Here is a 25700-nt window from a genome sequence, read left to right as displayed (position 1 = left end):
GTCGGCACGTGGGCTCCTGGCCGGCATGTGCCCCGCTGTCCTGCCAGCCGCTCTGGCCTCAGGCCCACCGTCTGTGCCCCTGCGCTCCAGTTCTCCTGGAATGCCCTCCTGCCGGGTGCTGGTTCCTGCTTCCCACTTTGCAAGCAGCCTCTGTGCTCCTCCCAGGTGCAGTTGTGAGTCCAGGGCCCAGGGTTCCTCTGGCAGGTGATGCGTGAGTCTCAGTTTACCTCCTGTCTGTGTGGTTTGATAAAGCTAGCTTGGCTGCACAGGCCCTTCACCCTGAACGCTGGCTAGAACACAGACACATGTCCTGGGGACCATTGTCCTAGCTGGATGCCCTGCAGAACATGTGTGGGTGCACAGGGGCCCTGCTGAGTCTGGACCGTGGCGCCTCAGTGAACAGTGTGGGGCCTGTGCCTGTGTCGCGTCCATCCTCTGGCCTGGTGTGCTGTGCCGTAGTAGCCTCCTCAATGCTCCACTCACACTGGCCATGCCATGGCCTCTCCTGGAGCTCTGTCTCTCTGGGCCCAGCCTGTGTGCGTGAAGGGGTGGGGGTGACCCAGTGCCGGGCAGGTGGGTGGACAGATGGGTACATGGCGGATGGACAGCTGGACGCGTGTGCTCCTGGCTGCAGCTGTCAGAGCCACCTGTCTGGTCGGCATGCTGCTGGGCGGAGCGGGGCATTCTGCAGCCTGGGGCCCAGCCCATGGCTCCTATGGCTTCTTCCCTTCCTGGGACCCCTCCTTGCACCCCTCACCCACCGTTTCTTGCCTTGGAGCTGGTGTGCCCCCTGGACCTGCCCTTCCCTGACCCATTTCTTCACCCCTTGCTGTGACATCTGTGCCCCCAGCCCTGAGTGGGTAGATGTCTGGCAGGCCGGGCCAGGGTCAGGCTCTGGCGTCATGTGGCCCTGGCTCTTGGGGAGGCGAGTCATGTCCTTGTTGAGACACCTTTCAAGTGCTCCCTGCATGCTGGGCCAGGGTCCATCAGCTTAGGCTGAAGAGGCCCTACTGCCAGGGGCAAGAGCAGCCAGGGGCCATATCCCCTGGTGCTGGTAGGGGAGGGGGAGCTGGGGCTGGGCTTCACAGTGGGAAACCACTGGGGATATCCACAGGGCTGTGGGGATGGAGGAAATGAGAGGAATCGCAGCGCCTAACCGGGGTCTTCTGAGTTGGAGCTGCAGGTCTGCGCACTGGGCACGCCTGCCCCAGCTTCCACCCAGTCTGTGTCCTGCCCTCCTCACCTTCCTGCCCCCACTCCCTGGTGGCTGTCTTAAGCCACTGGCCCAGATGTGTGGTTGGCTGCTCAGGTGTGGTGATTGCTGTGGGCCTGGCCACCCTGGGTCCCCCTGCTCCTGCCTGGCACACCTGGCCTGGTCCTCCTGTAATGCTCAGAACAACTCTGTCTGCGAGAGGCAGAGAGAGGTTTGGACCCAGGCAGTGTGGCCCAGAGGCTGGTCCTGGCTGGCATCCACCTGGGTCTGAGTACCTACCATCTGGCCACTGACCCAGAGCAAGGCAGGGAATTTGTGGTGCTGGCATCCTAAGCGTCCATCAGGCAGGCCTTAGGCCAGTGGTCATTTTGAACAAGGACTCCCACTCCTGCTGTGGTTGCAGGGCAGGCAGGTGCAGGTGCACTGGGTGCGGGTGTGGGTGCCGTCCAGGCCCCACTGGCAGGGGTGCTGGGCGGCTGTGGCCTGGTTGCCCCTAGGCCGCCCGCTGTCCCTGCTTCTCTCCTCCCAGAGGCTGTGGGCCATGGCCCTGCAGCCAGGACAGCTAGGCCCATCCTGGCCGCCTCCTCCCCTGCCCAACTCTGGGCTCCACTCTTCCGGGTCTGGTTTGACTTAAGCCTGCTTGGTGGCGAGGCAGCTGAGCGGATGTAGGGGGTGGCCGGCGGCGCTCAGGAATGCAGCCCTCCCCCTCTCCCAGCCGACAGCCTCTTTGGCCCAGAAACACAGCGCCCCACCCTGGCTGGCCGTCCTCAGCCCAGGCCTGATGGATCGGGCTCCAACCAGGGGCTTTCGCTGGGCCCTGCTGCCCCCGACCTGCCCTGCCCTGTCACCGTGAGGACACAGAGGAGGGGTACTGAGTCTGGGCCCAGGCTCCTGCCCTGAAGTGGAAGTGGAGAGGTAGAGCGGGAGCAGGAGCGGGTCAGGCTAGGGGAAGCAGGCCACAGCCCGCAGCCTGAGAGCCTGCCCTGGACTCAGAGCTGGGCAGACACGCCCCAAGAGTCCCATCTCTGGAAAGCCCCCTGGGTCTCTCTGTTAATTAAATACATTTGTTTGGTAAAAGCAACTAAAAATACTTGCAGCATCGCAAGCTGCGGAGGAGAAGAGCTGGCTAATTAACGCCTGGTTTGTTTGGGATCTGGAATACATTTCCATGCCAATGAGACGCCCATCCTCCTCCACTGCCTTACTGGGATGCCCCCACCCCTAGGACACCCCATCCTGGAGTCTCCTGGTCCACTGCCCTAGACTTCCTGTGAACCCTGGCCTCTGCCCCCCACAACCAACATCCCTGCTTCAAAAGCCCAGCCTGGCCCCAGGGATGGCTAGGCACCGTGGGACTCCTGTAGCCTTCACCCTGGGTGTGGCCGTGCTGCTCCATGGTGGGTGCTGGGCTGTGGTTGTCTCCAGGCCCCAATACCCTCTGGCCTCTCTTGACTGATAAAGGGGCTGAGTCCTAGACTGGCCTGTTGGGGTCTGAGTTTGCCCTGCACTGAGGCTGGAGCTGGGGATGTGGAGAGTGAGTATGGCTGGCGCTGGTACTGTCTGCTCATGCATGTCTGGGCAGCTCGGGGAGGGGCTTTAGACTCCTGACCCTCGATGGGGGGTGGGGCTGAGTCAGGGAGGTATCAGCACAGCTCCAGTTAGGACCCCTTGCTGCTGCAGATTCTGGTGGACCTCTCGAACCCCAGTGGCCGGCCCGCCCTGGCCTATGAGAGCGTGGTGGCCCAGGAGGGCAGCCCCATCCTGCGAGACCTCGTCCTCAGCCCCAACCACCAGTACCTCTACGCCATGACTGAGAAGCAGGTGGGTACTGCACCAGTCAGACGGTGTGGCTGAAGGTGGGGGCCCTTTTACCAGGAACCCCAGTCACAGAGCAGTAGGGGTGGGGCCACATCACAAGTTGGGCATCTGTGGCTCCTGGTGAAAGTGGTTTCAAGCCGGTCTGTGCTCTGCCTCGACTGGGTTTGCAGGGGAACTGGTCTGGTCACCAGGGGCCCCACAGCCTCATTGCTGCCTCCATGTTTTCCTGGGCTGGGTTTGGAATTCCCACCCCTCCCCTGTTGACTTCCTGACCACAGAAACAGATGTGTGAAAGAGCGATTTCAGAGACAGGTGTCACTGGAGAGTTTGGGGTGTGTGCTGGGCCCCTGAGTCCTCAGGCCTAGGGCTGGGTCTCTGTCCAGTGGGTCTGCCCATGGGGGCTGTGGCTGGCCTGGTCTACCCAGCCTGATGCCTGGCCCAGCTCTGTAAGGCCATGGACTTGAGTCCCTGGCCTGGCCTGCCTGGAGTCCACCCCTGCCCTTTGACCCAACCTAGTAACCTCGTGGCAGCTGGAGGGTGGGCAGATGGGGCAGGTGGGGCCAGGTTGGGCACACCAGCTGAGGCCAGGCCTCCCTCCGCTTGCGGCTGGCTCGTTTTTCCTCTGCTCCTCCTGGGCACAGTGGGGTTCTGCCTTCCTGGGGACCTCAGGGACGTGCCTCCGTGGGCACTGGGATACTGGGCTGAGCCAAGGAGTCAGAGTGAGCTGAGGCCAGCCTGCCCCTCTGAGTGTTGTCTGGACCTGCATTGGAGCTTGGGATTGGGACCCGCCAAGCCCGTTTATCCCTGGGGAAGCTCAGAGCTGGGATGGAGTCCAGACAGATGGAGAGGAACTCCGGTTGAAGCTGCAGGTGCTTCTTTGATTGGTTTTTCCCATATGGACTGTTGTTTCTGGCTGCTGCCCCTTGGGTTTCCAGGGCTCTAGAGGCCTGACCTGTGCGACCTGGCTTGGCCAGGGCAGGGTTGCCAGATCTGCCTTTGAATAGACTGAGAAGTGTAGGGCCTCCCCGGGCCTAAGGAGAGCAGAGTAGGGAGTCAGAGGTGAGGATGGCTGGGACCCCTGGGGTGGTACTGGAGGGGCCTGACACCTCCCCCACCCCAGGTGACGCGGGTGCCTGTGGAGAGCTGTGTGCAGTATACGTCCTGTGAGCTGTGTCTGGGGTCACGGGACCCCCACTGTGGCTGGTGTGTCCTGCACAGCATGTAAGTCTGGGCAGGTGGGCAGGGGCAGTCGGGGAGGGCCATGGTGGTCTCACAGTGGGGAGGGGGAGCCTGGTGCATGGCAAGCCACCCCGAGTTCTTTGCCCAGGTCCCGCCTGGCATGCAAGCCCTGTAAGTCTCCCCACCCGCCCAGCCTCAACCCCTCTGCCTACAGCTGCTCTAGGCGGGACGCCTGTGAGCGAGCAGACGAGCCCCAGCGCTTTGCTGCGGACCTGCTGCAGTGCGTGCAGCTGACTGTGCAGCCTCGTAATGTGTCTGTCACCATGTCCCAGGTCCCAGTAAGTGTGGCACCCCAGGTGGTAAGCGGTGGGGGACAGCCATGGGGACCCTGCTCACCGCGCCTCCTTCTGTCTACCCAGCTCGTGCTGCAGGCCTGGAATGTGCCTGACCTCTCAGCTGGTGTCAACTGCTCCTTCGAGGACTTCACAGAATCTGAGAGCGTCCTGGAGGACGGCCGGATCCACTGCCGCTCGCCCTCCGCCCGGGAGGTGGCGCCCATCACGCGGGGCCAGGGTGAGTGGCCCCAACACAGTGGTGCCCGCTGCCTGGCCAGGTCCAGGGCTGCAATCCAGTTGCCGCCTGTTTAGCGCCTCCCTTGTTCAGTTCCAAGGGCATGTTGGTGACACTCTGACATCTGATATGGGAGGGGGGGTCTCATCACCTGCTGGTCTGGGAGTGGAGAAAACCCTCCAGGCATGCAGCCTGAGCGAGAGCCTTCCTGCCAGGGAGGTGGACAGCGGATACATCCTTCTTAGGATTTATCTTATGGGCTCACCATATATTTACAGTAGGAATAGACGTAGACACATGAACATACTTCACCTCCGCTACCATAATTATTGCTATCCCTTCTGGCGTTAAGGTCTTTAGGTGTCCCATGGTGACCCAGAGGGTGGAAGAGCAGGGCAGGGTAGGCGGGATGAAGGGACCACATGGCAGATACCTGGGGTCTTGCAGGGGGCCGCAGGCTGGAGGTGGGAGCGGGTGAGGGGTGGGCCATGTGTGGCACAGGTTTGGTGGGGGACAGTGTCATGGGGACTTGGGGTACAGGACCCCTCTGGCTGCCACAGCCCATTGGACAGTCGCTCTGCAGGCTCTTCCCCAGGAGCAGGCAGCCTGGGGGCCTAGGGAGAGTCTCGAAGTTCTGAACCCCTCATGCTACTGAGCTGGAGACAAGCAGGGCAGATCCCAGGCCCTGGTCACCTGGGGGCTGAGGGGGCTGAGGGGGCTGGACGCGTGTTTGATGTGACTGATGGTGGCAGCTAGGAGGGTCTCTGGGCACGTTGTTCCCCTGTCTGGACTAGACCTGTCCAGGGGTCCTGGGCAAGCGGTCTTGGTGACTCAGCCATGCTGCTCCTGCAGGAGACCAGCGGGTGGTGAAACTCTACCTGAAGTCCAAGGAGACAGGGAAGAAGTTCGCGTCTGTGGACTTTGTCTTCTACAACTGCAGCGTCCACCAGTCGTGAGTGTCCCTGGGCCCCTCCGCCCACCTGGACCTGGGCTACTTGCCACACCCCCGTCCCTGTGGTCCCACTGTGCTCGCTGTCTGCAGACCTGCCCTCATGTGGCCAGGCAGCAGATGGTGATTCTGTGACTGGGGCTCCCGAGGCCGGGTCCGGGAGGGAGGAGAGGTCACTGTGTGAGCAGCTTGCAGGTAGAGGAGCCAACCAGGGCAAGGCCATGAGTGCAGAGGGTTCCTGAGGCTGGGGCAGGCACATCAGGGGGCAGTAGTCAGAGTGGGCGGCAGTGCCTGCCACACAGGGATCTTGTAGGGCCCCAGCTGGCTGTGTATGGCTACAAGGGCACATTGTGCATTGTTGCCACTGTGGTATGGACAGTGGCCCATGGGCACTGGCGTGGAGGGGAGGCGCTCAGGAAGGAGCTGAGGGCTGGTTTGGGGGCCTGGGCAGGGGCCCAGACACGGCTCCTGGGTGCCTGCTGCTTCTGGTTGTGGGAGGCTACTGTTGGATGATGTAGCATCCAGGTCCCTTCTGGTTGGTGCTGGCCCCTGTGCAGTTCCCCGGCTTGGGCAGGGAGTATGTCTGGGAGGCAGCTGCTATGCCTGCTGCCCATTTTGGCTGTGAGTATCCCCAGCCTCAGAGGAAGGATGGGAGGAGTTGGGGGCCTCCCATGAGTCCCACTGTGAGCCCAGAGGAGAGCCCTCACTCCTTCCCTGACCCAGAAGACCCAGGCTGAGGCAGTAAGGTTTGGCCTCAGAGACAGGAGGTGCCTGGCTTTTCGGGTATGTCTTTGTTTGTTGACTGACTCACAGATGGACTCTGTCACAGCTCTTCGTGGAGCAACTGCCGTGAGCCAGGCAGGCTTTTTATTTCCAGGATGCAGCATCTCGTGTCTCAGGTGGGGTGGGGGATCTCTGGGACAGAGGCCTGGAGGGGGCCAAGGGCTGCAGGAGAAGCAGGGTGGTTGGGGGAGCTGGCGGGTCAGGAGATCCTGGAGAGGAGATGGAGGTGGTATGTTCCTGGAGGCTGTTGAGATGGCAAGGTGCCAGCCCTGTGCAAGGCTGAGTTGTGGGCAGAACACCTACAGTGGCCAGCCTGGCAGACCCTGGGGTGTATCAGAGGAAAACAGACAAGCTCCTGCCCTGGCGATCCTGCTTTCTGCAGGGAGGTGATGTGCATGACCCTGTCCAGCTCTGTGGTAGCACATGCTGCTTCAGTTTAAATCTAAGTTTGCTAAAAGGAGTCAAGACTTAAAATGAAGTTCCTTAGTTGCACTAACACATTTCTGGTGTGAGTATCCATGCCTGGCTGGCAGTCAGATGATGATCAAAGCTCTGGAGGAAAAAGCAGCAAAGAGGAAAGGGAGCTTGGGGTCAGGAGGGTGGGCAGGCAAGACCAGCTGTCGGGGAGGTGTGAGGAGGCAGAGGGGCAGCCACACTCAGGTTTGGGGGAAGAACTTTACAGGCCAGGGGCAGTCAGTGCCAAGGCCCTGAGGTGGCACTATGAATACCAGCAGGGGCGGCATGGTGTCCTTCTGATTGTGCGTGACCCCACGTGGTTGCGGGTCCCCAGGCTTCAGCACCCACCCTTTCCCTGCAGCTGCCTGTCCTGTGTCAACGGCTCCTTTCCCTGCCACTGGTGCAAATACCGCCACGTGTGCACACACAACGTGGCTGACTGCGCCTTCCTGGAGGGCCGTGTCAACGTGTCTGAGGTAAGGCCAGGCAAGGGTGAGGCTCAGGTTTTCAGAGGTGGAGCAGAATTGGGTTGAAACATCCCATCTGGATGTCACCTGAGGCCTGGCCCAGGGAGCGCCTGTGGGTGTCTGGGATGTCAGCGTGTGGTGCATGCACCACCAGCCTGGGTCAGCAAGGTGACCCTGGATGCCAGCTGGGAGGCCTGTGGGGTCACTGTCTTGGCCTGAAGCCAGGCCTGTGGTATTTGTTGGTGACCCCTGGGTGTCCTTTGTGACACTCAGGGAGGGGGAGAAGCCTCAGATGAGTTCTGCCCCTGGGCCTCTGTGTGGGGGCTGCAGACACAGGCTCCTGGGTGCAACGGGGGGCACTGTCAGGCTGCAGAGCGGGTGCGCGCAGAGCCTGGGGTGCGGGTGCCTGGCTGGGCAGGCACAGAGGCCTCCGTGTCAGGCAGGGGAGCTTGCTGGCCTAATGTGCCTGAAGGCTGGTGAGTTCTGGAGTCACCAGGCGCTGAGTAGTAATTGCTAGTAATTAGGTAGTAATTATTCCGGGCTGGGCAAGGCACTGGCTTTATGAGCAGCGGGCTATTCCTTTTGGAACCTGAGGCACTTAAAGCAGGACAAGGCAGGACCCAGGACCCACAGGCACTGAGTGGCGAAGCTGGGGCTGGAGCTGTGGCGGCCCCCACCCCCACCGGCTCTGGCTGTGGGTGTGGAGCCAGGACTTGCAGCCAGGTCCCTTTCCTTTGCTGTGGACACTACACCCGTTGGCTGGAGGGGGCAGATTCTGCTTGCCAGGGAGACCTCGGAGGCTGCAGCTGGGCTGCACTTCCCTGTCGGGCTGGGGACTGGGGGCTGGGGGCTGAGGAAGTTGCATGGCGGCCTTCTCTCCTCTTCTCTCCTCCGTTGTCACAGAGGCCCCCCCGGCCCCTAGCATCACCCTCTGGACTGGACTTTTCTGTTCCCTGGCATGACATCAGGGCACAGGACAGCAGTGCCCGGGGCAGTAGGTCCCTGCCCGGGGCAGCAGGGACCACGGTGCCTGTGTCAGGGTGACTGCCTATGACAGTGAGTGTGTGGGAGCCAGGGACACAGTGGGGGGCTTCCCTGGGGGTGCGGCCCGCCCGAGGAGCCAGGCCAAGGTATCCTGGGGTGTGGGCAGAGCGCAAGGTGGAATCTGAGGCAGGAGCTGGTCCTGGGGCCTCTCGGGCCAGGGAGAGCTGGGTGTGAAGTCACTGTGGGGTGGGTGTATAGATGCACTGGCTCTGGCGCTGAGAGCCGCCTAGGGTTCAGGCGGTGGGGAAAGCACAGTGGTCGTCAGGGGTGGTAGCAGGGCCCTGGGCAGCTTGGAGTGGTTTTGGGGCTGAGATAGCCCAATTCCTCAGTGGTGGCCTTCCCTGAGCCTTCCCCATCCATGCCATGAACTTCGGGGCACCCTGGGGGAGTGGAGGAAACGGACCCTGGAGTAGTGGCCCTGGGCCTCAGGGCATGGGGAGGCAGAGCAGGCAGGGCTGGGCTAGGGGGTCGCAGGACTGTGTGGGGAATGGATTCTCTCCACAAATACTTTACTCTTTTTTTTAGCTTGAGTCCCAGATTTTTATGGAGCTGTTTCCTAAGGGGCATGACGTGAGTCCTCCCGGACTCAGGGCACAATGGCCAGTGGCAGTCCCCACCCCTCACAAGCCCTCTTTCCGTCTCTGTTTCTGGTGGGTTCCTCGAGCCACCTCCTGAGACAGGAGCATACTACATCTAGCTTCCTGCTGAGATAGCCAGGCCTAACCCCCAAGGCTGCTGCCCGCCCCCTGCCCCATGTTGGGAGGGGGTCTCTGTGGTCCCTTCTTGTGCCTGCCTGCACACTGGGGTCTGTGTGTTTTGTCTGAAGGCGGAGTGGCCTGTGCATATTGATGGGAAGGGCCGCCAGACTGAGCCCATGGAGGCAGCTGGTTCTGTGTGCCAGGGCCTAAGGGCTCCCACATGGAGCCCCCACCAAAGCAGAGCTCATGAGACGCGCTAAGTCAGGACTTTCTCTTAGAAATGCCTGTTTCTGGACTCTGCAGAAAGGGCGGGGCGTGGTTTGCGTCTTCACGTAACATTTGTGTGCCCTGCCAGTCAGCTCCCAGACCTGAGCAGGTCTGTAGACTCCTTGCATGAAGGGGAGACTGGGGTCCCTTGAGGAAGGAGCCTAGTGCGCTGGCAAAATGCACCCGGTTAGTCTTCCCCCAGCGTTTCCCAGAGGGACCTCCAGCCTTTTTCCGGGGAGACTATGCACTGGGGAAAAGGTTGTAATCAGTGTCTTTGGGGACAACTGGACCTGGCCCTGAAGAGGGACCTCCAGCCTTTTACCTGGGAGACTATGCAGTAGGGAAAAGGCTGTAATCAGAGCCTTTGGGGGCAGTTGGACCTGGCTCTGAACTGTCACTGATCCCAGGAGACCCATGCCACTGTGGGCCTGGGTCAGAATCGGGCCAAGTGGAGTCAGGTAATCACTGGAGTTTGAGCCCAGGCCTGACCCAGTGGGCCGCATGGGTGCAGAATTTCCTGGGTTCTCATTCAGCTTGGTATTGGGGAGGAGATGGGGTGGGGGTGCGGGGAGCACTTGAGAGGACCGGGTGTGGCCCAGGCAGCCAGTCAGCTTCCTGCCCCTGGCAGAGGGCAGGGGTGGCGAGGGGACAGGCCAGCCTCAGGGTGATGGGGCAGGCAGGTAGGGGCCAGCGACATTGGCCTCGATGCCTGCTTGGGCCCACACACTCACACTGGTGTTGTGGTGGGTGGTGCTTTTTCCTGGCTGGGACCTGGGTTCTAGGGGTGGGCCATGACTGAGACCTCACGCTGGGTGAGCCAGCTTCATGTCTTGTGCCAAGAGGTTTCCTGGACTTACAGGCACCAAAGAAGCCCAGGCCTCACCATAGTCGCCTTCTGGCTTGCTGCAGGCTGAGCTGCCTGGGCTCCTCTGGGCATTTTTCGGTTGGGTGGACAGTGGGGGCAGCTCAGCTGGTCTCAGACTGACCATTCTCCGGAGCTCACAGGCAGCCTAGCTTGGACTGAAAGGAGTCTCAGTGCCCTGAGCCACCCGTTTTCATGGCTGGGGCCCTAGGGTGACAAGGCCCGTGTCACAGTGAGACTCCAGCCTAAGCCTCAGCATGCAGAGTCACTGGGTGCACCTCATACTGCCAGGGAGGTGTGGCATAGGTATGGCCACTGTGTGTGCCTGTGCCTTCCGGCTGCAGCTGTGGTGGGAACACACAGTTGCAAGTGCAGCCCCTAAGTTGGGGCCAGTGGCCCTAGCTGCAAGGTGCCACCACCTGCTTCTCCCTGGTGGACACAGGAGCATCCCTGCAGACCCAGAGATTAGTGGTCAGCTTGCCCAGCTGGGCCTTGTTAACTCTGCTTCCCTGGAGCTCCTGAGGGGCTGGGCCAGAGTCCAGGCCCCCTCCTGGGTCCTGGAAAATCTCTGCGGAGCTGGGCCTGGGCCTGCCTGCCTGCCTTGGGGGCTGTTGCAGGGCTTGGGGATTACAGCCTGTTTTCAGCATCCCTATTTAAAGCCCAGCTTCTCAGTGTTCCCAAGGGACCATCTCCTGAGGCCAGCAGCAGCCATGCTGCAAGGAAGCCGGGCCATTGCATCAGTTATTGTTGCCGAAATGCTGGCCCCAGAGGCCAGGCCTGTTTTTCTGCTGGGCTCTGGTTATTTTTATACACTCCCTGGGCCCCCAGTGCAGAGCCTGCAGCCCCAGAACCCCACTCTTTCCTGCCTCTGGGGCCTTTTCAGCTGCTGGCCAGATGGGGCTCCTTTGGTCTCTGGAATGGTGGGGGTCCTAGAACATGGGGCAGGGCATTCAGGGGCCAGAGGTAATAGAGCTTGTCTGGATCACAGTATGCAGTCACTGTCCCAGCCAGCGGTTCTCAGTTTGCCAGTGCATAAAATGGGCACATTGGTGCTTGGCTGGGAGCACCACAGGCCCAGTGCACATCTGGAGTGCAGTGAGGTGCACCTTGCTCACTGGTCTCCACCCTCGGGCTCAGCCAAACTCTTCTTATCCCTAGGACTGCCCACAGATCCTGCCCTCCACCCAGATCTATGTGCCAGTGGGAGTGGTAAAGCCCATCACCCTGGCTGCACGGAACCTGCCGCAGCCACAGTCAGGCCAGCGTGGATATGAGTGCCTCTTCCACATCCCAGGCAGCCCGGCCCGTGTCACCGCCCTGCGCTTCAACAGCTCCAGCCTGCAGTGCCAGAATTCCTCGGTGAGGTGGCCAGGGCAGGGGCTGGGGGCCATGAGCAGGAATGGGCTGGTTATCCTCATGGCCCTGGGTCCTGGCATGTGCTTATTCACAAAGGGCAGTGCACGTGCTCACGTGTATCTCTGATGAGTCAGAAGCCACTCCTGGCTTCCCCAGGCCATTGCCAGGCCCTTTAGATGTGCCTGGGTCATGTGGGCAAGTGGGCTGCAAGGGACCCATGCTGTCCTGGTAGCTGCTGAGAACACCCAGATGTGTGGTAGGAGCAGCCTGAGTGTGGGAGTGGACAGCAGCCAGACTCATGGGACTCACACACTGCAGTCTCCGTGGGTCCTAGGCATGGGCTGATCGTCAGGTCTGAGTGTGTGCAGGAATAGCCAGGTGGCAGCCAGCCTTCATCACTGTGGCTCCCGGAGGGCAGAGGTCAGGGTGCCAGAGCGCATGGTTCCGTCCATCCCTGGCCAAATGCAGAAAACACTCCCATTGGCCCGCACTTGCACACTAGCAGACGGGTGTTGCCTGTGGTCCTAGAAGAGTATGTGTGGACCTTCAGATTTGACACAATAGTGTTTGAAAAGCTCTACTGTCAGGTGCAGTACATTCAGTGACAGGGGATCTCTATAGAGCCAGCTCTTTCCTGAGTGGTGGGGAAGTGGCGCCCAGTTGCCCAGCAGTTGGAGGCCTGGGCTGAAGTCCTGCACTCCCCGCAGGCCTCTGTCTCACCTTCTGCTCAGGACGGGTGTGATCCAGGGGGCTGTGGGCTTCCAGGAACTCACTGCAGGGGCAGGTGGCTGGGCTGTTGTGTGGGGCACTGGTCTGTCGACAAGGTCTTGGCTGGACCCCATCCCCTGGAAGCCCTGGGGAGGGCCTTGATGGGGTCAGAGGTCTGGAGCCCCTTGGCTGACTCCTGGTCTGTCCCAGCAGCGTGGGGTAGGCTCTGGAGGGTCACGACAGGCTTCCTGGGGCAGGGTGGGTTGCAGGTCTGCCATGAGGATCACTCCTGGCCACCACAGCTATCTGGAGTTCCCTCTGCCGTCCAGCCTTTCCAGACATTTCTGCTGTATCACCAAGTCTTCGCCCGCCCTGCACCTTCCACCTGCGTCTCCCTCCCCACCCTCCCTTCTCACCAGGCCCACATTAATCTTCCCTTCAGCTGTGTTTAAAGGGAAGAGGGAGTATCGGGGAATTTGATAGGATCCAATTAAATTCCTGCAGATAAAATAATGATGAATTGCCAGGCTGCCCCTTGGAGACGCTGGGCTCCCTGCACCGCCCCAGCACGGGAACAGAGTTGAGGTCATGCGCGGCAGAAAGTCGGGCACAGCTGGAGCCCTAGCCAGGCTCCCTGGGAGGGGCAGTTCCCCTGGGCCCAGCCCAGCCTTGTTGGGGAGGGGACGGGGAGCAGGGCTGCACCTGACAGTGATTCTGCCTGTCTATGCCCCAGTCCAGGGACACAGATCTCCCACCTCAAGGCAGGGCATTCCTGGCCCATTCAGCAAAGATATTGAGGTTCACAGAGCATGCTGATGCGTATTCTAGGGCCAGCTGGGAGTCCTGATTTCCCAGCCTGGCTGACTGCAGGGAGTGGTCAGAGGCTGCCTGTGGTTGGAGGTGGTCTCCAAGGGGGTGCCACAGAGGTGACTGTGGGAAGCACAGAGGTTCCCCGGAAGGGCACCTCATGGTTGCTAGGCTGGAGAGAGGGACCTCTAGAGCCAGGAAGGAAGCCCTGTGTAGGGTGAGGGTGGAGAGGGAGCGGTTGTGGCTGCAGAAACTTCTCCTGGAGCTAGCGCCCTGGCGGCTTTGTGGACCTGAGGCTCCGGCCTGGAGGCCGCTTAGCTGGGAAGCCTGACCTCGCCATCACCCAACAGTACTCCTACGAGGGGAACGATGTCAGCGACCTGCCGGTGAACCTGTCGGTCGTGTGGAACGGCAACTTCGTCATCGACAACCCACAGAATATCCAGGGTGAGTGGGCGCCCGGGCGGGGTGGGCAGTGGGCAGGCCCGAGCTGACCGCACCCCTCCCCGCAGCACACCTCTACAAGTGCCCGGCCCTGCGCGAGAGCTGCGGCCTCTGCCTCAAGGCCGACCCGCGCTTCGAATGCGGATGGTGCGTGGCCGAGCGCCGCTGCTCCCTGCGACACCACTGCGCGGCCGACACACCTGCATCCTGGATGCACGCACGTCACGGCAGCAGTCGCTGTGCCGACCCCAAGATCCTTAAGGTAGGGCCCCCAGCCCTGCCCCACACCCCATGCCCCGCTCCACACGACCCCAAACCCTACGTCCGGCGGGATGCCTGTACCCCAGCCTCTGCCTCCCGCAGCTGTCCCCCGAGACGGGCCCAAGGCAGGGTGGCACGCGGCTCACCATCACAGGCGAGAACCTGGGCCTGCGGTTTGAGGATGTGCGTCTGGGTGTGCGCGTGGGCAAGGTGCTGTGCAGCCCCGTGGAGAGCGAGTACATCAGTGCGGAGCAGTGAGTACAGCCCTGGGTGTGCGCGGGGCGGGACGGGGCGGGGCAGCTGCAACCCCTGAGGCCCGCCTGCCCACAGGATCGTCTGTGAGATCGGGGACGCCAGCTCCGTGCGAGCCCACGATGCCCTGGTGGAGGTGTGCGTGCGAGACTGCTCACCGCACTACCGCGCCCTGTCACCCAAGCGCTTCACCTTTGTGGTGAGTCTGCCGCCCTCCCTCTCTCCCTATTCCCTGCTGCTCTGAGAGGGTGCCGCTGAGGGCTCCTGTGCCTCTTCAGGGCCCGTTGTCTGGCCACGCTCTGCCACTGCTCTTCCACGGCCTGGGTGCCGCCCCTCCCCTCCTGTGCCTAGGCCAGCTCCAGGGCTCCCTGGCTTACCTTGGGCTGTGCCTGAGAAACCTGGGAGTACTGCCTCTGAAGTGCAGCTCCCGGGCATGCGGGCTCCTAGTCTGGGGAACTGGAGGGGTAAGCAGGCCAAGTGGGGCCTGTCCCCATGTGGCCCCCGGGGGACTTTCCTGAGAGCTTCAGCAAGTTCCCTCTTCCTGCAGACACCAACCTTCTACCGTGTGAGCCCCTCCCGCGGGCCTCTGTCAGGGGGCACCTGGATTGGCATCGAGGGAAGTCACCTGAATGCAGGCAGTGATGTGGCTGTGTCGGTCGGTGGCCGGCCCTGCTCCTTCTCCTGGTAGGGGGTGCAGGTGGGGGTGGGGGCCTGGCTGCCCCTCCTCCTGGTTCAGATGGTTGCATGCCCCTTCTTGTTGCCTGGGCAACGAGGCTATGGAGAGCCTGGCTGGGGTGATCACTGTGAAACCCAGAGGCGGAAGTTGCCATGGAAACAGGCTACCTCCAGAGTGGGAGGACTGGGCGGTGATGGGGGCGGGGCCTGCCTTTGGGGGCGGGGCAACCTGGCTGCCTCTGCCTTGGTTCTTCCCTGTGGGTATGGGGAATCCCTTGGGTACAAAATAAGAAGTATTTTAAAAAATTTTTAAGAGAGAAAACAGAAATCTTAACAAAAGCCCTGAGGCTTGAAGTGGATAATTTTAGATTAGGGATGATAATGGAACGTCCCTTTAAATATTTTCCTGTGGTAATTACCCGTTATCAGACTAATCATTGGTGTCTGCAGCTGAGGGGGCCTGGCGGCTGTGGGGCTCCTGGCAGTGGTGGAAGAGCTGAAGGTCCGGACCCAGGTGCGGGCCATGCCCGGCTGCCTGCCCAGTGGGGTGTCCCCATGACACCTGGGCCAGCTCATCTAGTCTCCTCACAGCCCCTTGGGATGCAGGGATAGGGCGAGGTTTTCCCACTGGGACAGGTGCCAAGAGGGAAGGTGTCTGCCTGGCCCAGGGTAGTAGGAATGGGCACTCGGCTCCCAGCACTTGGAGCACAGGCTGAGTGAGGGTGGCCCTGGGACAGACAGGGAAGGTCAGGCCAGGGCTTAGTCTCTCCGGCCCTCCCCAGGGAGAGAGGGAGGGCAGCGTGAGCCTACCTCCCAGCCTGGCATGTGTGGGGTAGGCCTGCTGCTCACTGCCTCTGGGGAGGCAGAGGCCTGGTGGGTGTGGAGCCCTGGCCAGGGTCATCTGGAGTGGGTGTGGGCGACAGGGAGGCTGTGATGAAAGCAGACCTGGAGAGGCAGCAGACCAGGTCCCAAATGCCAGGCTGGGCAACAGTGGGGGCCTGAAGGGGCTGGGAGCCAGGGAGAGGGTAGGACAGACATACACAGTCCCGGGAGGGAAAGTAGCAGTGATAGTACGCAGTCACCCAAGGCAGTACCTGTGACAGATGGCACCCTGCCCACTGTTCCTCAATGCATCTACATTCCACCTGCCTGAGTTCCGCCTGTGTGCTCCTCACTGTCCCACTCGGGCACCTCCAGGAGGAACTCCCGTGAGATCCGGTGCCTGACACCCCCTGGGCAGAGCCCTGGCAGCGCTCCCATCATTATCAACATCAACCGTGCCCAGCTCACCAACCCCGAGGTGAAGTACAACTACACCGAGGACCCCACCATCCTGAGGATCGACCCGGAGTGGAGCATCAACAGGTGGGGCCCAGCAACACCCATTCCCTGTCCCCAGCTGTTGAGAGCAGCGCTGAGCCAGGAGCTCTTCCACCAGGCACTTGGTGGTGGCCCTCCTGCATGCTGGGTACTGTCCTGCTGGGAAACACCCCTTGCCAAGAGCTTTTACCTGTTTCCTGTCTTTGGGGAAGGCAGGCTTTGCCTGGCTGAGCTGTGGCCTGTGTTTCCAGCTCACTGGGCCCCAGCATCATCTGGTGACCCCCCCACCCCTGTTCTGTTCCAGTGGTGGGACCCTCCTAACGGTCACGGGCACCAACCTGGCCACTGTCCGTGAGCCCCGAATCCGGGCCAAGTACGGAGGCATTGAAAGGGAGAACGTGAGTCCCTGCCCTCAGCTGCCCACCTCGGTCCAGGCCTTCACCTGGGATGGGGCTCCTGCTATAAATGCTTATGTCCCTGCCCCTACCCCTGCCCCTTCCCAGCTTATGCCAACCTTGGCTGTGCCTGGAGACCCCTGGGGAGGCATCTGTCCTGCTTGGCGGGTGGAAGGTCTGGCTCTGGGCTGCTGGCTGTGCACACCTCTCCTTCAGGCCATATGTCCCTGGTCCATGTGGGGTGGGTGGCCCAGGACCTGCCCTGCTGGTACCTGGCATCATCTATGCAGGGAGCAGGCAGCCCCCAGGCCAGGGGCTCTGTCATTGGGAGTTGCTGGGCCACTCGGGGAGGTCCCGCCCAGCATCCCTACCCTGTGTCTCCAGGGCTGCCTGGTGTACAATGACACCACCATGGTATGCCGCGCCCCGTCTGTGGCCAACCCTGTGCGCAGCCCACCGGAGCTGGGGGAGCGACCGGATGAGCTGGGCTTCGTCATGGACAACGTGCGCTCCCTGCTTGTGCTCAACTCCACCTCCTTCCTCTACTACCCTGACCCCGTACTGGAGCCACTCAGTCCCACTGGCCTGCTGGAGCTGAAGCCCAGCTCCCCACTCATCCTCAAGGTGGGTCACCGTTGCCCATAGGCTGGGCCGTGCCAGGGAGGTGGCCCCTCGTCCTGGGCTCTGGCTCACCCCCACCTCCTACAGGGCCGGAATCTCTTGCCACCTGCACCCGGCAACTCCCGACTCAACTACACAGTGCTCATTGGCTCCACACCCTGCACCCTTACTGTGTCGGAGACGCAGCTGCTGTGCGAGGCGCCCAACCTCACAGGGCAGCACAAGGTCACGGTGCGTCTGTCCACCGGGGGTGCGGAGCTGGGAGAGCCATGCCCCACCTGTGGACCCTGACCCACTAGCACAGCCCCAGCTCTGACCTTGCCCCAGATTCACCCCTAGCTCAGAGGGTGCTCAGCTCCAGTGCAGGCCCTGCCTTAGCCCTCAGCCTGCTACCTCCTTGAGCCCCCCAGACTGCCTACCCACCCTGAGCCCTTGCCATGCCAGTGCTGCCCTGACTGGACAGGCGCCTGCCCTGGGTCCCAGTGTCACCCTGCTGACCACTCTGTGCCCCTGTCAGTGGGACCTTGCCCACAGGCAGGTGTGTGTGAGGGTCTTACCCATCGGGAGGGTCTCCCAAGCTTAGTGGAAAGCATGGGTGGCTCCTGAGTGGCCTCCACCCACCGGCAGGTACGGGCTGGCGGCTTTGAGTTCTCGCCAGGGACACTGCAGGTGTACTCGGACAGCCTGCTGACGCTGCCTGCGATCGTGGGCATCGGCGGGGGTGGGGGTCTACTACTGCTGGTCATCGTGGCCGTGCTCATCGCCTACAAGCGCAAGTCACGAGATGCTGACCGCACACTAAAGCGGCTGCAGCTCCAGATGGACAACCTGGAGTCCCGCGTGGCCCTCGAATGCAAGGAAGGTCTGTTGGGGCTGAGGCTCACTGGGGCAGCTGCCACCTCCAAACCAGGCCCTGGCCCATCCCCACACCTACCTCCCACCACCCCCACCCTGCTTCGGCTCAGTTTACAATGTTCCTGATAGCCTTGCTGTGCCAGGCCTGGTCCCAGGGCAGTGGGCGGGTGCCTGACCAGGGCCTGGCCCTGCAGCAGGTACCACATCCTCAGGGTGCTGCTTGTGACACAGAACTCAGAGCTAGACTGTTTGCGTTTGTATCCCAGCTGGGCTATAAGGCTGGGGGTGGCTATTTACCTTTCTGTGCCTCAGTCTTGTCATCTGTAGAGTGAGCACAGTGACAGTGCCTACTTCCCCAGGTACTGGGAGTGGTGGTGGGTTGGCTGGTGCCAGTGGAGCAACAGAGAGGGGTGCTTCTGCCATGCAGCAATGGGGAGCCCTTGTGCTTTGGCAGTCCCTGGGCACATAGAGATCTTGGCCTGAGCTGACCTTTGTCCTTGATATGTCTATAGGGGGAGTCAGGCCACACCATCCTCCTGATCCATGGCAGGTGTGAGTGGCAGAAATCTGTTCCATGTTGGGCGAGACTTTGACCATTTGCAGATAGTAACTCACACATGTTTAGGGCTCTAGGGGTCAGATACTAGGAGTGCTGCTGCTGCAGTGGAGGACCTTAGCCATGTGGTCCAGCATGGGGTTGTCATGAACTCCACTGGGACTCTATTGGGATGGGGTGTTTTGTTTGCACAGGACTCAGCCAGTCTTAAAATGCAAAGTTCTGCATCCTGGGAGCCCTCTCAGTCCCAGACAAACCTACATGGCCCTGTGGTGGGCTGAGGGTGGCCCTACCTCTTGGGCAGCCCTGGTGGGACCAGAGGCAGGTGTGTATCGGGGCCAGGTGGGAGGCAGGTGGCCTGGGCCTCCCTTGTGCTCCCACCTGCTGAGGCTGGCTGTCTGGTGAGGCTGGCATGTGTGGATACGGTGGCTGGCGGCTGCTCCAGGCCAGCCAGGTGCAGATAACTAGATGCCTGGCAGCAGTGCCCAGGAGACGAAGGCTCCAGCTCTTAATTAAACCTGTCAGATGTCCCCCAGAGCCTGTCTGGCACTCCTCTGGCTTCTGATCAGATAGCGTGATCCTCGGGCTGCTGCAGGGCTGACACCTCACAGCTCTGGAATGTTCTGTCAGGGGCTTCACTGCCCTGCCTGCCCTTGTTCCTGACAGAGGCAAAGCTGGCCCTGAGCAGAGTGAGCCACATTGAGGGCGCACCAGGCCCGAGATGTGCATGCAGTGGTGTGGGGGCTTGGGGACAGCCTGCAGCCCTGGGACCTCACCCCTGGCCGCACCCCAGCACCTCCCAGCGGTTGGAAGGAGCCCGAACTCCAAAGCTGCTCTATGCTTAACTGCCAGTGTCTGAGATGCAGGAGGGCCCGCCCAGCCTGCCCCTGGTGCCGATGCTTTCTCTGCTGTTGTCTTGCTTGATCCTGTGGGAAGCTCACAGAGGAGAGTTACTATGCCTGTGCTAGGGCTGTAGTAGCTGGGGTACGGAGAGTCACAGTAGTTTCCTTAAGATCATGAAACCAGTAAGTGTCACAGCCAGAATTTGATGTAGGCCCCAAGAGTGGGAGGGTTGGGGCATGGAGCAGGGCCACCAGGGCATGCTGCCCCTGATGCCACATCTGGCCACAGCCTTTGCAGAGCTGCAAACAGACATCCATGAGCTGACCAACGACCTGGACGGTGCCGGCATCCCCTTCCTCGACTATCGGACATACGCCATGCGGGTGCTCTTTCCTGGGATCGAGGACCACCCTGTGCTCAAGGAGATGGAGGTAGGACCACTGGCTCTGGGGTCACAGAAACTCAGAGGCAGCTGCTATCTTCTGCCTTTGGGGCTCCTTAGGTGCTGATGGATGGTATGGGGCAGCCTGTGCGGCCTGGGGGAGGGTCCAGGCCTGCAGGGCTCTGGGCTCAGCCGAGTGGGGAGCAGGTGCTAGGAGGCAGAACCAAGACCAGGCCAGCACAGTGGGGCCCTCAGCCCTGGGGCCGGGGCAGGGGAATGGCCAGTGTGGCTCTGCTCCATGAAGTACCTCCAGAGGGCAGGAGGAGGCTCTGGCCCCACGGCCTGCATGGGATGCCAGGCCTCATCTCAGCAAACCACTTGTCAGCCTGGGCTTCTGGCACCTCTCCGGTGGCTGCCCCTTGGGCCCTGCCTCTGCGGGGGTTCCCGCCTGCGGCTCCGCTGGCCTGGTCTGCTGGGTGGTTCTGGATGCGAAGCCTCGCTGGGCAGGGGCCGTGTGCTGGGAGGTGCGGGTGGCTGATGAAGTCGGCTATGGCAGTTTGGGATGGGAGCGTGTGGCTGGCATAGCACCAGGGCCTCAGAGAGTAGGGCTTTGCCCCGTGGACCTTGGCAGCGGCCTGGCGAGGGAAAAGAGGGCTGGCTCCCACGTCCCCAAAGGGCCCCCAGCGGCAGGCAGGCTAGGAGCCAGTCCTCGGCGAGCCACAGCCAGGGACTCAGCAGGTCAGCTCGGTCACACTCTCCAGCTGAGGGCACCCCCCCACCATGTACCTTGGATGTTGGGGAGCCCATGTCCCCTGTGGTGGCTCTGTTGGTGGGTAGTCCCTTTTGAGTTGATACTGAGCAGGCCTTCCCACCTTGGGCCCTGGGGCTGCATGTGGCTGAGTGCTGCCATCCTGTTCCTGGGCTTGCTGCCACGCGGGGCTCCACAGCTTCCCCAGGTTGTATCTCTCTCTCAGTGCCTCCATTTGCTGTGTCTGTCAGACTGTCTCTTTGAGCCGTGACTGTGTGTGTTCTACCTGGGCCATTACCTGTCTGCCTGATACCTGTTGGCCGTGGCTGGGAGCCTGGTATCACTGGTGGCTCTGGGCTTTGCCTAATAGGGAACATCTTGCTCTGATAAACCTTAGTATGAACGAGAGAAAGAGAGTAGGGGCCCTGGAACCAGCTGTGCCTCTACTCCACTCCTTTTTCCTACCTGCAGTGTGGCCCTAATCAAACCTCTTCCTGTCTCCAACCTTGTGTCCTCATCCATGATATGCAGAGGCTGATCGTGCATTGGTTATCATTGTCAAGGCGGAGGGAGATGGTAGACTTGCACTCCTGGTTCCCAGTGTATGGGGGCATTGAGTTGGACTCCCTTTGAGCTGTTGCAGGCCAGCTGTGGAGGTTGCTGTTCAAAGGGCCCAGCCATGGAGTGGGTGGTGTGAGGAGCCCCTCTCATTCTCCACCCAGCCACACTGCTAACACCTTTGTCATGTTGGCTTGTGGTGGACTTCTCAGGCTGCCGCAGGGACTCTGTGGCCAGGGCTGCCCTGATGGCAACAGACAGTGGTGGCAGCACCCAGGTCATGTCCATTTTGCTAAGGACAGGTGAAGCTTGGGAATGACCCGCTGAGCTGAGGAGTCAGGGCAACTTGTCACTTGCCTTCCAGGCCTGTCCTCTGATGGGGTCCTGCCATATCAGCCAGGCCTGGACAGCCCCTCACCGGTCAGCTTGGGGGCTGGGGCTGGGGCTGGGTGCTCCTCTGTGGTCTGAGCTCCGTGTGCTCCCTCAGGTGCAGGCCAATGTGGAGAAGTCGCTGACGCTGTTCGGGCAGCTCCTGACCAAGAAGCACTTCCTGCTGACCTTCATCCGCACGCTGGAGGCGCAACGCAGCTTCTCCATGCGCGACCGCGGGAACGTGGCCTCGCTCATCATGACGGCCCTGCAGGGCGAGATGGAATATGCCACGGGCGTGCTCAAGCAGCTGCTTTCCGACCTCATCGAGAAGAACCTGGAGAGCAAGAACCACCCCAAGCTGCTACTGCGCCGGTGAGCCTGGGGGCACTGGGATTGGGGGAGGCAGGCCCATGCCTCCAGCTTTGGACAGGCCGGCCTAGCAGGCCCAGAGACACTGCTGTGGCGGTTCCCACTGGGCAGGGGTGGGGGGACTCACCTGGCCTCTGAGGCTCAGCTGCCACCTCCCTAGGTACTGATAGTGAGGACCCAGGCTTGAGTCTTCATACTTACAGGCCGGGGCTCTGGGTGAAGGGCTGGGGTCTCCATGGCAGCCCCGGAAGTCCCTGCTGCCCACTCATGTGGGTGCCTTTTGAGACCTTCGGTGCTGCAGGAAGCGGGGCAGGGTGGGGTGGGATCGGTGGATGAGGGCTGCAGGGGTCCTGTGCCTGCTGGACAGCTGGAATGACACCACTCTGCCCATATTCTGTGCCCCCCAGGACTGAGTCGGTGGCAGAGAAGATGCTAACCAACTGGTTCACCTTCCTCTTGTATAAGTTCCTCAAGGTAAGCAGAGGCGGGAGGAAGCAGGTGTCAGAGGCAATTGAACAGCGGGAGGGGAAAATGGAGAGAGGTGGGGGATCAGTGGGAGGTGCTGGAGAATGACAGCAGGTGGGGTCTTGGTCGAGTTCTGGCTCAGGCCTAGGCCCCTGGACATGCAGCTGCTCCCGGCTTCTGGCTCCCGGATCCCTCCTCCCTCCTTCTGAGGCTGTCAGGCCCTTGCACAGCCCACCAAGGTAGGTGTGGGAGTTCAGATACAGGCTCTCAGTGCCCACAGCTGGCCTGGGCTCAGGAGGGTGGGGGCACCCTGGGCAGGGGACTCTGAGAGTCCAGCACCCGGTGTGGGGCCAGCCTGGGGGTGCCTGAAGGCTCTAGTCCACCACCTATCATGGGGACAGGTGGCTGCACTGGGCTTCCCCTGTGCTGTCCATTCAAGCCCCTCCAACCCCCCAGCAGAGGGACACTGCCATTTTCAGAACAGGAATAGGGTGTAGGCCAGAGACTGCAGGCCAGGGCCCAGGCTGGATGGGGATCTGGGTGGGCTTTAACTGGGCTATAAGCAGTTGAATTGCTGTCTGCACTTCCAGTGTTGGAACTTATACAGACTCGGGTATATGGCTTCTCTTGGAAAGTCTAAAGGCCTGGTTAGCCCACTCCTGAGAGGTGGGAGGAGCCCAGTGTATGCATGGTGAAGTGCATGCTCCTCGCCTGGCTTCAGTGGTCCCTGCCGCTGCTCTGTGGGTGAGGGTGACTGACAGTGTAGCCCAGTGATTGAGGGTGGGAGCTGGCGCTGACTGCCTGGGTTCGATTCTCCTGGTTTCCTTATGGAATCCAGGGATGGCATATCTGTCTCCACTGGCCCGTGGGGCTTTCAGGCCTCCTGCAGCCAGATACTGCTGAACTCAGGTGATCAGCGCACAGATCCCTGCACAGAGCGGAGTCCTGGCTGGGCATCCTCACTGTGGAGAGAAACACTGGACAGGAAATACAGCAGACAGGCCATGGGGCAGAGCCGAGCAGGGAGGGTGGGATTCGAGCAGAGGTCTGAAGACCAGGCCGGGAGAGGGAAAAGAGTCCCAGGCAGAAGAGGCTACTGAGGAGAAGGCGCCAGGTGGGATAGGCAGGGGCAGGGCTTGTCTGTCCTAGGTCATCTCTGGAGGTGGGACATTTACGTGTATATAGCAGTCCCTCGCACATAGCAAGTGCCCAGTAGATTATAACATCCTTAGGCAGAACTGGAAGCAGGTAACACAAAGTCGTGCATGTCCTGTAGAAAGTACAGTTCTATGAAGACTGCATAGATGTGTGCATGCTGGGTGAGCTGGGCTCTGTGAGCCTAAAGCAGCAGGCGCCCTGGGTGAGGTGAAGAGGGCCCCGCTCACCTGGGTCCCCATCTGATCCCAATTCTCCACACCCACAGAGACAGGGCTCAGGGCAGCAAATGCCTGTAAGCACTGACGTTGGGTGTGGATTATCTTTCATGCCAGGATACAGGGGGCAGCCTCAGCCAGTGCAGAGTGTGTCCCCACAGGGTGCTATAAGCAGAGAGGGTGGCAGTGGGGCGCCGTGGAGGCGTTATCCTCAGGCCGGATCGGGAGTTCCATGGAGAGCTGGGGACATTTGGGACAGGCGCTGAGGGATGTGTGGGCAGTGGAGGGAGGGAGAGGGAGGCCAGTCTTGGCCAAGGGAGCCATAGGAAGGGGACACAGGGAGGAGGGAGGCAGGGGTGACCATTTAGGTGGGAGTGGTGCAGGTACAGGGGGTGCGGGCTGTGTGTTGGGGGTTTCACAGCCCATGCCCATGACCCCAACCCACCTCGTTATTAGTGGGGTCCCAGTGCAGGGGGCAGGCAGGGGCCAGGAGCTGTTAGATCTCCTTAGGTCATCACTGCCCTCCTCCAGTTCTAGGAGGACCCCTATATATGCAAGGGAGGGCATGTACTGGGTGCAGGGACATGGCCTGAGGCTGAGAGGTGCAGACAGCCATGCTGGAGCTGGGCACCCCCTGGATGGGACTGAGATGGGCCCAGGGCTGTTTCCGTCCACCTAGCCAGCCAGTGACTTTTTTTTTTTTGCCACCATATCTGGGGTTTTTTTTGTTTTTGTCTTTTTTAAGATAGATGTTATTGTTTAGAGCAGTTTCAGATTCACAGTAAAATTGAGCAGAAGATACAGAGGTTTCCCATGCACCTGCTGCTCCCACATATGCACAGTCTCCCCACTGTCAGCATCCTTAGGAGAGGGGTGCATTTGGTCCAGTCAATGAACCTGCCAGGACACATCTTCACCACCCAGTGCCCCTCATTTCCACACAGGCTCACTCGTGGTGCTCTGCATTCTGTGAGTTTGGATGAATGTACGATGCCATGTATCCACCATTAGAGCATCACACAGAATAGTGTCACTGCCCTAAAAATCCCCCAAGCTCACCTGTCATCTCTCCCTCCCCCTGAGCCCCTGGCACCCATTGATTTCATTGTCTCCATAAGTTGTGCCTTTTCTAGATGTCACATAGTGGAATCGTGCACTATTACTGTAGCCTTTTCCAACTGGCTCCCCTCACTTTGTAATCTACTTTGAAGGTTCCTTTATTTATTTTCATAGCTTGATAGCTTATTTCTTTTTAGTGTGCCACAAACTTAAAAAAAATTTGTTATGGCGAAATACACATGACATAAAATTTACCATCTTAACCATTTTTAAGTGCACAGTTGAGTGGTATTGGATGCATTTACAGCAGTGTTGGCCATGGCCACCTGCTCCATGAGTCTTCATCTTGTACAACTGAAACTCTGTCCCCATTGAACACCCACTCCTTGTTCCTTCCTCCCCAGCCCCTGGAACCATTCTACTCTCTGTCTCTGTGAATCTGACAGCTCTAGGGACCTCATATGAGTGGAATCATGCATTGTTTGTCCTTTCGTGGCTGGCTTAATTTCATCAGCTTAATGGGGAAGCAATCCAGGTGTCCATCGACAGATGAATGAATAAGCAAAATGTGGTCTGTGCATACAATGAGATAGTAGTCTGCCTTAAAAAGGAAGGGAATTCTGACATGCCGCAACATGGATGAACTTTGAGAACACAAACTCTTTTTAAACAACCCAAATACTTTTCATTCCTTGCTGTCTTTAGAAACAAAAACTTTAACTACAAAAGTAACCCATGACATTTTAGCACATGTAAACAACCTGGAAGGGAGGATGGAGGGGTGAGCTCCCCTCCCCTCTGCGGTTCTGGTGCCTGTCCTCCCAGGCTGGGGTCTGAACTGAAGCAAATATGAATAGACTATGCTTTTTAATATTAAGATGAAGGTTAGTATCAGACCTTTTTTCTCATTAGAGAGTTTTAAATTTTTTCAGTACCACAATTTTCACTGTGCCTCGCTCCCCCTCTGTCCTCACC

The 25700-nt window shown here is 60.4% G+C and overlaps 1 protein-coding gene across 1 annotated transcript in view; it reads left to right on the top strand.

Annotated features, from left to right (window-relative positions):
• PLXNA1 (plexin A1) overlaps positions 1-25700 on the top strand; it is a 52866-nt gene that overhangs the window by 14770 nt on the left and 12396 nt on the right. The window contains exons 3-22 of the mRNA XM_011971501.1: positions 2894-3034; positions 4152-4252; positions 4425-4548; positions 4630-4783; positions 5633-5732; positions 7330-7444; positions 11465-11665; positions 13528-13624; positions 13690-13883; positions 13985-14136; positions 14213-14333; positions 14682-14818; positions 16007-16174; positions 16434-16527; positions 16909-17148; positions 17233-17376; positions 17773-18007; positions 19688-19830; positions 21575-21831; positions 22236-22302. Coding sequence (XP_011826891.1) covers positions 2894-3034; positions 4152-4252; positions 4425-4548; positions 4630-4783; positions 5633-5732; positions 7330-7444; positions 11465-11665; positions 13528-13624; positions 13690-13883; positions 13985-14136; positions 14213-14333; positions 14682-14818; positions 16007-16174; positions 16434-16527; positions 16909-17148; positions 17233-17376; positions 17773-18007; positions 19688-19830; positions 21575-21831; positions 22236-22302 — 2985 coding nt within the window. The remainder of the gene's footprint in view (positions 1-2893; positions 3035-4151; positions 4253-4424; positions 4549-4629; positions 4784-5632; positions 5733-7329; positions 7445-11464; positions 11666-13527; positions 13625-13689; positions 13884-13984; positions 14137-14212; positions 14334-14681; positions 14819-16006; positions 16175-16433; positions 16528-16908; positions 17149-17232; positions 17377-17772; positions 18008-19687; positions 19831-21574; positions 21832-22235; positions 22303-25700) is intronic.

Source organism: Mandrillus leucophaeus, unplaced genomic scaffold (genome assembly GCF_000951045.1).
Source record: "Mandrillus leucophaeus isolate KB7577 unplaced genomic scaffold, Mleu.le_1.0 Scaffold123, whole genome shotgun sequence".
In the NCBI taxonomy this organism is placed as follows: Eukaryota; Metazoa; Chordata; class Mammalia; order Primates; family Cercopithecidae; genus Mandrillus; species Mandrillus leucophaeus.
This window is presented reverse-complemented; position numbering and strand designations above follow the sequence as displayed.